Genomic DNA, 13,062 nt, shown 5'->3' with positions numbered 1-13,062 from the left:
AATATGCTAACTGGTTTGCATTCACAAACAGGGTGGATCCTATTTACAAAAGCAGGGATTCCTTTTCAAGTGCAAAGTACACTTGATCTTAAAAACTAGAAGTTTATTTTTACAGAGGTTTAAGAGTTCTTTATGTCCCTTACTATTTTCCCCATGGATTTAAAATCTCCCAGTTAAGATTCTGCACCGTATAATGCGCTCTGGATGATTTCCACGGAAAGCCTCAGTGCACTAGTTGATATTCTTCTACAGGCCATTACTTGGAGCTCACGCAGGTCTTAAAGTGCACAGTGAGAAGTTAAATAATCTTTCGAAACCTTTAGTGCTGTATGTCGTGCAAGAGACTACTCCAAACATCCAAGTAGTATTCTAGCTGTTGGAAACTATGGATGGTTCCTTAGAAGGAAATGGTATAAAGGCATAGTGTATATTGAGACGTAATGATGCACCATGGGAATATTACAGTGTATTACTTTATGCTTTGTGGGGCATGACAGTGCATATCTGTAGAAATTTCCTGTGAAAATAAATATAAGCTTTCTCTTCTATTTAATCTGGTGAGAAAGTTTCTTCTGTCAGTTGTATTATTCTTATGTCTAAACGTGACAGGTCTGGACGTTCTCCTGAAGCATAGATTTACAAAATAATGATAAAATAGACATGAATAAATCTCGGGTTGGGTTCTGAAATGTTTTTAGATCTAGGAAGATCCACTTCATACTAGTAGTTGAAGGCTCTACTGCAGAATTCTGTGGTGCATTGAAAATAATCAATAATCAGCTCTCCAAATAAATAAAAAAGTACAAAAAATTCCCTGTGATTACAATAAAAATGTCCCAAAAATAAATACAGTTCAGCATGTGAGACGTCAACATGTCAGGTACGGCAGACATTCATACACCGTGGGGGGTGGAAATAGCCCTGGATGTTTTTGCTTTATGTGAAAATCCACACAGAGTACGGATTGCTGAATAATACCAAGCAGATTATTTCTGCTGAGCCGGCAAACCAATCCAAAAGGCAAGCCACCATTCCTTTAGGGTGCATAAATCTGTCTGCTTTACATTTCCTGCATGTAGCACACAATGGACAAACACAATACATAATTCTAAAAATGAGAGATACTGTATCATGACACAATGAGCTGGCCCTTCCACAATCACATTTGCCATTTCTTTCTGACTGCAAAATCATCTTCACTGCCAGATCGATCAGCAACACATTTCGCCACAGCTAGGTACTGACCTCCAACTGCTTAGGCTAGGGTTAAGACACAAAAAAAAAGGACTATGCAGTTGGTAACTCCAAAAGCTTTCCCTGAGAACCTTTAATCCTTTGCGCTTCTGTTGGAATTAAAGAACTGCTCTTCAAATGTTTCTTGTGGAAAACAAAATAAAAAATATTGACAACTCTTCTCATGAATAATACTCGTCTTTATCTTCCCCTGCCAGATAATTTGCAAAAGACACAAGGAGTGAGATGGCCCAGACAGAGAGTCAGCAGAGATAAAGCTTCAATTTTGGCTTCTGGTTGCGTTTGGTCCATGTACAAACCTCAGGGATTTGCTGCAGTTAATTGATTACTCTGTGTTTTTCATACACAGGTAGCAGGGACATGGGCCGGTTTACAGTCATTTGTCAGCACTAATTACAGGTGGGAAACTCCTTTTTGTGAATGACCCCGGACTACCTGTCTGGTATCCACATTTGAAAGACAAAAAAAAGTTCAGTTTCTGTCCAGCTTTTTGGGCTTCTTCATTTTCATTTTTTTTTTTTATTATTTTGGTCCATTAAGTTTTGTGATTTAATGCACAATGCACAAGGTCTGTGAACCTGAACACTAGACAAGAGAATCCTCATATTCTCTCATTAGACCTGGATACCTTTGACTGCTTGCTTGATACTCTCAAGCAATGCTTTGTTCTCTGGGTTTTGGTAACACTCTTGGTTACTGTACATGTCAGTCAGAGTATTCACATAGGCATCAAAATTCTGTTCACTGATTGGTTCCTGTAAGAAAAGATAAATCTCCTTTACTATTCACCATATCAAAATTGAACAGTTACAGCAACATATTTGACAGGTCCTATCACTGGATATTTGGGTGCCTGGTCCCTGAGCTTTGACACCCATTTGTCTCCTGAACCTCCCACTTAGTAAAACTGTGTGTGGCCACGAGTGTGTGTCACTGGAGTAGCATTGGTTACAGGCACAGAAACCTAGGATTTCTGATAAATGCTGGGGACGAAGTATTCTGTAAAGTAAAATATGATGACAGACTGGAGTAAGGCTGGACAGTACTCTACTTTATTTCTACTCTAGTACTTACCATGTGTGGAATGCGGATATTTGTAAGACTTCGTATGAGGGCCTGGCTTAGCCCGGAAAGTTCTACAAACAGGGCATCATTCTGCTCCTCTATAACCTTATTCTCATCTTCAATGTTCTTCAGATTTTTCTCCATTGAGGTTATCTGTAGTAATTACAAAAATAATAATTATATTAATCAGAAGCAGGTTGTCATTGTGGCCTTCTTCTGCTTCACTGCTGCTATAGCTATAGATTTCATTGTAACAATGCTCCCCATCATCGTCATCATCTATTAATATAGCGCCACTAATTCCGCAGCGCTGTACAGAGAACTTACTCACATCAGTCCCTGCCCCACTGGAGCTCACAGTCTAAATTCCCTAACACACACAGCCAGAGAGAGACTAGGGTCAATTTGAAAGCAGCCAGTTAACCTACTAGTATGTTTTTGGAATGTGGAAGGAAACCCATGCAAACACGGGGAGAACATACAAACTCCATACAGATAAGGCCATGTTCAGGAATCAAACTCATGACCCCAGTGCGGTGAGGCAGAAGTGCTAACCACTAAGCCACCGTGCTGCCCAACATTGCAGCCAGCTATACTATGTGTCTATTTTCTTGTACAGTTTACAAAACAAATTAGATGTACAAACTTTGTTTTATATAAATGTGCATGTGTCACCACAATCTTCCTGCATCAGTTTTATAGGAACTACTCACATGAATCCTCTGTGCTATTGTGAACCCTGCTCCTTCCACTCTTTACCTCTCAGTCTGTGACTTTTCATTTCTCCCCATTCCCCTCCTCACATCATGACACTGCTCATGTCACATGCAGCCCTGTCATCACATACATAATCTTACATGTGCACACTGCCTTCCTCCAGATTACCGCACTCAAAATAGATGAGCAGATGAGGAAGTTTGAATAATACAGTAACTAAGGTGTTCAACATACATTAATTAAATTAAATAGTTGATTAGTTGCTATGGGCAACACCACATTTTCATTTTGCACCAGTTTTGATAAAAGTCTCTGACTGCTTCTTCGCACACTTCTGTGGTAAGCATTATGCACAATGGAGGAGAAGAGAATATATTTGGTGCTGACAGACTATAAGACACACAAAGCACTGACCTGAGACTGTAAATTCACCATGTCAGCTTCCATCTCTGTGTTAGATTCTGTGAGTTCATTTATTTCCTTGTTGAGCTGTTTGATTTCTTCATCATTTTCTAAGACTGTGAGAAGAATTCTGTCAGAATGGTACAGTAGAGTGACTCAAGGTCAAACACAGGGCGAAGCAGCTGCTTGATCGGACCACCAAGCCAGATCTTTACCAGATTTGTCCATACATGTACAGGTATGTGCGATTGTGCTAATTGCAGGGATGTGACATAACACAGTTGGATAATGAGCACATACACAATCAGATGAAGTCATCGTCCAATTGCATTTACCATCTGTGCTAGCCTACTTTAAAAGCAGTCTAATTGGGCGTGAAAATTGCTGTGTGTCTGGGCATCTTTATCTTTCTATAGGGGCATGCTGGTAGATTATATTAAAAGCTTTGGGTGCTACTACTTTAAAAAAAATGGACTGTAAACATGATCAGCAACTAAAGCATTGTGAATTTGTGACTTACCATCACTGGTCTTGAATTTTGTCCCAAGAAGCTCATCCCCTGACAGTTTTCCTTTTTTCCCAGCAAAAGAAGCCCTCGGACAACCTGATAAACTATAAAAAAATAGAAAATGGGGTTTCAGTATCGTTCAGCATAAAATGCCCAGTGCAAAGACTTTTTATATACTATACAATATAATGACACCACTGGATTATGTAGAGTGTTAATTGTTACAGATAAGGATAGCGGTAGGCTCAGGTTTCGAAAAACAGGTTTGGAACAATGTTGGTCCTCATACTGACTGCTGCAGAATTGTCACATAGTCCTGCATTAGCATTTCCACAAGAAAGTTCATTCTCCAACCATTTTGCCATACACAAAAAGTTAGAAGTCTTTAAGAAACTTTTTTTTACCTCCTGTGTGTTAAGAAGCTCCCGTTGGCATGACCTGATCCATCGCAACCAGGGGTGGGGCATGTGGGACCCTCATTCTTAAGGGATTTCCAGGAAAATGCAGATCCGTTGAGGGTGCCCTCCTTCTGTCTTCGAGCAGCCAAGGGGCATCCAGACGCACTGCGATGGGAAGCGTATTTACCACTGATATGTCCGAGTCCGTCACATCCTGGCACTGGGCATCTGAATAGAGAAAGGACTATATTTAGATAAATGTATATTCATAAATATATCACATTTTACAAAGACACATTTAAAACCAATGTGAATTGGACAACGTATCAGTGATGGCACAAGTTCTTAGTGAATTGATAGACAGAATATTGGATCCACCTACCAAATAGCTGCCTCAGTCAATTCTGGAGCTCACCCAATATGCACTGTAAAATACTCTGATTTCAAGATGCACACCCCCTCTCAGCACTGGAGAGCAGCATCCATACAGTGAAAGACCAACTCACTATGCAGAGGTGCACTGTACAGAAGTCACATCAAACGCAATTATCCCATCACTTTATGATCACCCCTTTAAATTGAACACTCCTTTCTGATTTTCTCCTACAATAATGCTCGGTTTAGCCTTATTTATGGCCTAAATAAACCATGAGATCATCATCTTCATCAATTTATATAGCGCCACTAATTCCGCAGCGCTGTACAGAGAACTCACTCACATCAGTCCCTGCCCCATTGGAGCTTACAGTCTAAATTCACTAACAAACACACACACAGACAGACTAGGGTCAATTTGTTAGCAGCCAATTAACCTACCAGTATGTTTTTGGAGTGTGGGAGGAAACCGGAGCATCTGGAGGAAACCCACACAAACACGGAGAGAACATATAAACTCCTTACAGATAAGATCATGATCGGGAATAAAACTCATGACCCCAGTGCTGTAAGGCAGAAGTGCTAACCACTACGCCACTGTGCTGCCACGAACAGCGTACATTACATGTGTCATTTTTGTGTGTGTGAAGCTTTTCATTAAATTGCTTGGACTGTATCTAGAAACGTGTGTCACCGCTGACATGCCGGATGGCTGGTGATGGGGAGTTATTCATCTTCTCATCCTTTTGCCATAGTGTATGGGTGTGGTGTGTCATTTTTTAATAGGGATTTTTAATTTTTTTTTTCAATTTTGAGTACATTAGACCAAGAAACAAGAAAAGAAGATTTATTTTAGTTTCGTTTCCAAACTAGATTACATAGAATCAAGAAAGAAGAGATTTATTTTTATTCAATATAGTGGTGAACAAGAGTTTTATTTCATTAAAGTTTATTTGAATATTGTGGCTTTTTTTTTAAAATCTTTTTTTGGTCTAATGAGCAGATGTCTTAGAAATGGTTAACTATACTGGTACCACTGCGGTGGTAAAGTTGTTTATTACCTTGGCCACAACAGCACAGAGGGCTAGGGAAGAGCCCCGGTGCTTTTCAGTTTAGGGCTGGTAACCTCTGGAAGGGGTCCGTCTGAAGTTGTTTTTTGTAGCCTTCTCCCTCGGAGCGCATTTGGAAATGCTCTTCTGCGCCAAAGAACATCATGCAGGAGCAAGATGGATCCTATTAAAAGTATAGGATGCAATCCAATCGTCCCTTTGTGGAGTGGCTGTACATGGCGAGGAACACCCCTGATAATCTCACTCAGAAAAATGATAGTTTGTTTCGGCACTGACCTGCAAAATGGAGAGCAGCTATGTGCCTACTCTGTGCTTCATTAGAAACACCTTGACTCCTCCCTGAATTCTTCCCCTCCGCTGGAGCAAAATTCTGCTCTTTCGCAAGTGATACTATGCTCCACAAACCTATGCGGCCTGTTACTTGAGCAAACTAAGGGGCCTATTTATGAAAGGTTTCCCCCCTGTAAAATCCCCGAAAACTGTTGTTTATTGATTAAACATTAATTTGCTATCTATGATAGCAGCATCACAGCAGATATCATAGATATCTGCTGCTTTGCATCTCCTATCGTTTTACTGAGCACTCCCCATAACAATGTATGGGGAGTGCTCAGTAACGCTATTTAACAATGAATGTAATTAACTTTTCAAACATGATAATGTACGTCAGCTGAAGCTGGCGTACATTATCATTAATGAAAAGTTTCAGTGCTGTCAGCTCTGCTCCGAAGAGCAGAGCTGGACAGCGCATGTGTGGAGGGATCACATGATCCCTCCCTGTCACTCACCGCTCACTCTCTGCAACTATAGTTGCAGAGCGAGAGCAGATATGTCTGTGCGCATGCCCGAGGGTTTCACTCGGCGCATGCGCACTGGAGTCAGAAGAGGAACCCCGTTCATCGCATGCTGCTTCAGAACCGAAGAGACCATGGTCAATGCGATAAGGATTGAAAACTATTTTTCATATTCTGCGAGTTTTGATAAATGTGCCCCTTTGACGGACAGCGCATTTGCGCTGCAGAGATGCCGTTTTGCGCTAAGTAACTTTCCTTGCCTGTGTGAGTCCACCTTAAGTCACTGGCTCTGCTAGCTGTATGAGATTATATTATTTATTTTTCTAAAATCCTAAGTGCTTTCTGAAGCAGAAGTAAAGAAATAGAGTCATTTTTATCAAGTTAATCTGAGAATAAAATGCTGATCTTGATTTTAATTGTCTGTAAATGCAGCACAATTTTCTACTAATATCCTCGCCAGCAGGAAACTTGGAAAATGTCATAAGAAAGCTGTGTGTTTGTACGATGAGGAGAAAATTAGCAAACCCTCTGGAGACAGAGCCCGCTTTCACAGTCACACCTTAATGGCACTTATGCTACCAGCCTTACGTGGTTAATATAACTTTCATTACATCTTTGTGCAAGTAATAAACAGTGTCAAACATCTGTCTGCTCTGTGGTAACCCCTTAGAGGGTTTTCTCAGATGAACTTAAAAGGAACATGGATGTGTGCGCAGAAAAGCTGCTTGTCATGTTCTTGCCCATTTGCTGCTGGATAATTATAAAAAGAAGGATTTGCTTTAACATCTGCCGTCGTTTATTTGAAGAATGATTAACATCGCAATGGATCCTGAACTGCTCCTCTCACAATGGGTGGTCTCAGAGCCCAGTCTTGTTCCAAGCAGCTTTTAATACCCTGATGGAGCGACAGAATAGCTTCCATTCCAGAATGCTTGGCCCAACCGCTGGGGGTAACTATTGATAGAAGGCCGGTTGCCTACCACCCAGTGACAATATGCACTTGGCAGCCACGGGAGATTATAAATATGTCGCTGTTGCGCAACACTTTCACCATAGCGACTGCCACTCATCGCCGATGGAAACTGGGATTTAAAAGCATTTCATTTTTCATTTCTGGCTGTAATCACCCTGCTATACACAGTCCTTGAGAGATGCAAATGCTTTCAAGGTGACACTCACATTAATACAAAAAACATCACAGAATAAGTTATGAATAAACCAGCTACACTGCAGACTTGATGCAGCATGCTCTCTGGAGTTTACACACACTTCCACGGGTTTGCAAACACAGTTGTTTGTCTTGAATTTAGGCAGTGATATATACAAAGGTAACTGACGTGATCTCAGGGGTCTCCACATTAAAGGGAAAATGTCCTTTTTGTAAGCAGTGTTTATTTTTCTAAAAATATTTACGGAAACATATCAGTGTAAGTCACTTTACACAAATGTGATGGATCAACATAGCAATCTGGCTCTCATCCAAGGATAATAAAGGGGACTGGAAGAAAGTGACCCTGACACCTGAATTCCACTATGGTAAGCTGGTGGTTTAGCAATGCTAGGAGAAGCAGTCACACTGACTTCTAAGACTAGCACTTGTGCAGGGGCAGGCTGGGCTGGGGGCAGGGAGGCTACTGTCCACCGGGCTAGTCCCATAGTGGGCCACCTTGGGCTGGGTCACTGGGCCACCTACATTTTTTTTTCCTTTAAAATGTTCCTAAAAGGCTGCTGAGTTGAGTCCTGACCCCCGGGCTAAAGATCGCCTACCCTCCCCTGCACATGCGATTATATTGTTCTGATGATCAGCCTATGCTAATATCTTCTGGGTTGTAACCAGCCACTACCGGAAATCACTGCATCCTCCATCGTTAAAAATTCCTACCAGACCACCAGATATTCAGGCATTAAAAATATATTACTTGTGGGCACTGCCAGTCTAATGCTGAGTAATTACCGTATATACTCGTGTATAAGCTGAGTTTTTCAGCACATTTTTTACGCTGAAAAAGCCCCCCCCCTCGGCTTATACTTGAGTCAATAAGTTTTCCCCAGTTTTCTGTGGTGCTCGGCTTATATTCGGGTTGGCTTATACTCGAGTATATACTCGTGTATAAGCCGAGTTTTTCAGCACATTTTTTACACTGAAAAAGCTTATACTCGAGTATATACGGTATGTGGGGCACTGTTGGTAAAATGTGTAGAACAAAGAAGTGACCAACAAGGGCACCAGTTGGTCTAACTGGAGCTCTGATCTACTTATTTGTGCCACATGAATTGTGTTATGTTAGGTAAGTGAGATAACTGTTATGAAATCCAAAGGAACAACCCAAAGTGAAACAATCAAAAAAATAGTTTGCAATTCAGCATTGCTGAATTATAGAAGTAAATGTATTCTACACGGTAAGAACAGTCCAACAAAACAAATATCACCTTTTAAAGTAGCCCTGAGGCTGCCAGTGAATCAAAATGTTTCAGGTATGTAGTGTTGTGTGCAGTGCCAAGCTGAGATATGGAAATGAAAGGGTTAAAAGCTAAATCTAATTTGTATTAGTGTCATACCTGATTTTCATGGGAAAATCCTGATTTTTTTTTCGATGTGACTTACCGGGAATGGTCCCTGCCCTTGCCTGAAATGAGTATGGTGGGGTGTATTGTCCCCATTTTCCAACAATTCATTTATTGGCTGTTATGGATTGTTGGTTTAGCATAAAAAAGGAGACTCACAGCCTGCACTGTGTGTCTCAGTAAGGTCACTGGCTTCTCGCAAAATGATAGGCTGCATTTTCATGACTATAGATGGTAGATCCACCAATAGTATATAAATATAAATGCACATTTCTCCTTTATGTAAGTCAATTAAGGTCACTTTTCAATTCTAATATATACAAAACATATTTTGTCAGTTTTAAATTGTCTTCATCTTTAATTTGCTTTCTCTTGCAATTATTATTTATTCTAGATAACAAAACAAGCTTTTGTTCTCTCCACATTCTTATGTTCTACTCACTTCATTAGCTCTGGGTCGTCCTTGTCATCTTTCGTGGGTGTAACTTTCATTCCGCTTTTCTTGGCACGAGGACAACCTGACAAGCTATAAATTCAGAGAGGAGGATGTAATTATTGCCATATGCTGTGCTCAGATACAGTGCATCCTATTCCCAGACTGTTCACCTGAATGGCCTCAGTGAAGCTATATTGAGAACATACTACAGAATTAGCTCAGTGAATTAAGCATTGCCGATTCCCTGGGGCTATTATACAGATCACTCTTCACATAATGGTTAAAATGAGAATTATGCTGTTTATAGGAACATCTTACATTCAGAGAATTCTTATTTTTAAGACCAGCTCCACCAACATCGAAAAACTGAGTTCTTGGTGGAATTATGTGAGATATGTAAAGTAACAAAATGTTACTTACAACACACCAGTTCATCAGGTCCACTTTGCCTTTAGCGGTACAAGCAAGAGATCATCTCTGATGGCTTGGGGTAAGATTGTTTTAATACTTCCCATTGGTTGAACGCTGCTAGGATTTTGATAAAAGCACACTGGGATCTCCTGCTTGAACTGTTAGAGGCATTGCAGGACGTAACCTGACACAGATAAGTGTTTCAGGCAACTAGTTTACAAATCTGTGTATGTTTATCAATATGTAGCATTTAGTGGAACAAACAACTTACAGTGGTTGTCCATGCTCTTTAGCTAACCTTCCCATGTATCTCTTCCCCCCCCTGCCCCAGAATCAATCCCAGTGAACCACTGCCAAACTGAATTCATTTTAGACATACAAGCGGCTCGGATGGGTGTGTGCAGTGTATGTGGCATCCCAGTGGATTGGCTGTGGCTCTTGCCTAGTTGGATAATGCAATCACTAGACACCTCTAGTCCTGGCCCAGATATCTCCCTGCTGTTACATGCATAATACATGCATTGTGATAGTGCATCTAATGCTACATGCTGAAATGATGATTATGTCATTATTATTTTCTAATTGGTTCTAAAAGTATAATCAACATCATCACAGTATTACAATTAGTATTATAACACAAATCCTTTTTTATGGCTGTATTCAGTGAGCAATAATGTAATAAGGGGGGAATTCAATTCCCCCCGAAGTACCGCCGCGTTAAAGATATTACCGTTATTACGGTAATATTAACCCGGCTTTCTGCTCCCAGCTCAGGGAGCTGTGAGCAAAAAGTCGGCGTTAAAACTACCGTGCTAACGGTAATTATGCTCAATATTACCATAATAATGGTAATAATGCGCAGGTCGCATTACTTTTAACAGTATCGCGTACAATTGAAATCCCCCCTATTAATGTAATACTGGTGGCTAAAAATACTTCTGCCACATACTTACTCTACCACTAGCTACAATTGTTATTCCACTACATTATGCATTAATTATTCCTAGCACCTCTTAGATTGTAAGCTCATCTGGACAGGGCACTTTTAACTTCTGTTTCATGTCACTGTACATAAGTTGCTTTTATTATGATCCCTTCAATGTGTAGTGCTGCCTAATACATCTACTTTTATTAATAAAGGATAATAATAAAACGCATATTAGAGTGTAGGGTAGTTATTAAAAAAAGAACTATAATTAGTAATTAGTATTAAAAGCATTGTTATAACTTATGCACTATAAGGAATATCAAAGTTATACATTATAATAATGACAGTTGAAGTTTTGTGCTTGTGGCCTTGTGCTGAGTGGATTCTATAGGTTACAGAACGCCCGGTGACTTATACCAAGAAATAGGCTTAGGCAGCCTGTAGCTCTCCAGCTGCGGTGGAGATACAAGTGGCTGGAGAGTCACAGGTAGCTTCCCTTTAACCTGCATACCTCCATCATACCTGACAATGCAATCAACTTACAGGAAACAGGGACTTAATTGTGCACAGTTTTACCTTATGATATGTGATTCCAGCCATAAACATCTCACTTTAAATTAATATACATATTTTCGATAAATTTCCTACTAATGAGTCCTTTTTCCGACACCAGCCTCTCCTGCATGTATGCTATCCAGCTACGATCAGGAACATGATGCAAGTCATGGAAAGACCTCGTCCCAATGGATTTTGTTACTTAAATCAGGAAGATGGCCTAGGAACATAGTGTGGCTTATAAAAAAAAGAGGGTAATTACTTCCCAGAGGAGCTTACCTCCGATGAGATGCATAATTTCCTGTAATGTGTCCGGAGCCGTCGCATCCTGGGGTGGGGCACCTGGAGAAAACAAAACAAAAGATGAAAGTCAGAGAAGAGGTGGACATTCTCTATGTTCTCAAAGATTAAACTCATCATTAACATACATTTTCACTTTTAAACAAGATTTTTATACATGTAATAATACAGACATAGATATTATTGTTACTCCTATAGATAACAGTCTCTTGAGGACTAGATCTGAAACTGTAAGTTTAATTTACTAGCCTCAGATTCATATTATATTGACTGCACTGCTCAGGGCTGTTTTAGAGTGTACCCGTTGCCTACACAGCAAAGGGCTGAATATTTAGGAGAATGCACTGAGATTCACTGTGAACTAATGACACCACTGTGCTTCATGCCTCAGTGTGCCTCATGCCTCAGTGATGTCACTGGTTCCTAGTGAATTGACAGGCTGAATAATGGTTTAGCCCACAAAATGACTTCTTCCAGTATGTGTACATTGGGTGCCAGGCATGCTCAAAACCACCCTAGCACTACCTCCCACAGGAGCAGAAACAGCTTAAGGACTAATATACATATATGACATCTAATTTGCAGCAAAGTAAGAAAGCAAAACGTGCAAGGAGTGCAGAGATTAGCTCTGAATAAGTTGAGACAAAATCTGCTCAGAGCTCAAATGACAGAAGTTTGGAGCTGATATCTAACATCTCTCACATCAATCTTTTGTTTTTTTGGAAATGTAACCAATCAGTTCATTGGGTCAGTCTCAGCAGATTTTGCAAGCAGGAGGGGCAGAAGAGAGGGTTAAGTGGAAAGGCAGGAGTAAGAGCAGCAGTTCAGCTCAGCGCAAACATACTTGAGATCAGCAGAGTGGGCAGCCATGAGGTTTCTGAGACTCTTGTCAGCAAGAGGACAACCAGAAAGGCTGAAAGAGAACAGATAGAAATCTGGATAAGCCAAAATAAAAAAAATAAAAAAAGAGGAGTGCGGGATAGTACTAAACAGCCTGCAAGCCAGAGCGGAAAGGAGCGGTCAAGAGATGTCTAACCTGCGGTGAGAGGCATAATTTCCAGTAATGTGTCCGCTTCCGTCACATCCTGGGGTAGGACAGCTGTGTGGAGAGAAGACTGTATTTTAACATCAAGCGCTAGAACAAATCAAAGGCCAAGAAAACGTCCAAGAACTGTTGGAGCTTCACAACAGGACATCTGTGGGAGCTGTCCATCAACAGCGTGCTGAATGTCTTATGGCATGGAGACTGCAGTGCTGCATTATTTCCTGGGGCTGTGATTTGCA

At 40.6% G+C, this 13,062-nt stretch overlaps 1 protein-coding gene across 4 annotated transcripts in view; it reads right to left on the bottom strand.

The window, feature by feature from the left end:
* Positions 1-390: 390 nt before the first annotated feature.
* The window catches only part of MYT1 (myelin transcription factor 1), a 59,003-nt gene continuing 46,331 nt past the window's right edge, over positions 391-13,062 (bottom strand). For 2 of the 4 annotated variants that reach the window (XM_075176675.1, XM_075176676.1), the window contains 9 exons: positions 12,815-12,877; positions 12,623-12,691; positions 11,758-11,820; positions 9,591-9,674; positions 4,351-4,572; positions 3,959-4,050; positions 3,451-3,554; positions 2,329-2,472; positions 391-2,009 (listed from right to left, as the gene is read on the bottom strand). In XM_075176675.1, the coding sequence (XP_075032776.1) occupies positions 1,869-2,009; positions 2,329-2,472; positions 3,451-3,554; positions 3,959-4,050; positions 4,351-4,572; positions 9,591-9,674; positions 11,758-11,820; positions 12,623-12,691; positions 12,815-12,877 (982 nt within the window). In that variant the 3' untranslated portion in view covers positions 391-1,868. The remainder of the gene's footprint in view (positions 2,010-2,328; positions 2,473-3,450; positions 3,555-3,958; positions 4,051-4,350; positions 4,573-9,590; positions 9,675-11,757; positions 11,821-12,622; positions 12,692-12,814; positions 12,878-13,062) is intronic. The other 2 variants (XM_075176677.1, XM_075176678.1) reach the window with 2 other exon arrangements.

The sequence above is a fragment of the Mixophyes fleayi genome, chromosome 6, assembly GCF_038048845.1.
Source record: "Mixophyes fleayi isolate aMixFle1 chromosome 6, aMixFle1.hap1, whole genome shotgun sequence".
NCBI lineage: Eukaryota > Metazoa > Chordata > Amphibia > Anura > Limnodynastidae > Mixophyes > Mixophyes fleayi.
Note: the sequence above shows the minus strand (reverse complement) of the source record. Positions and strands in the feature narration are given on the sequence as shown.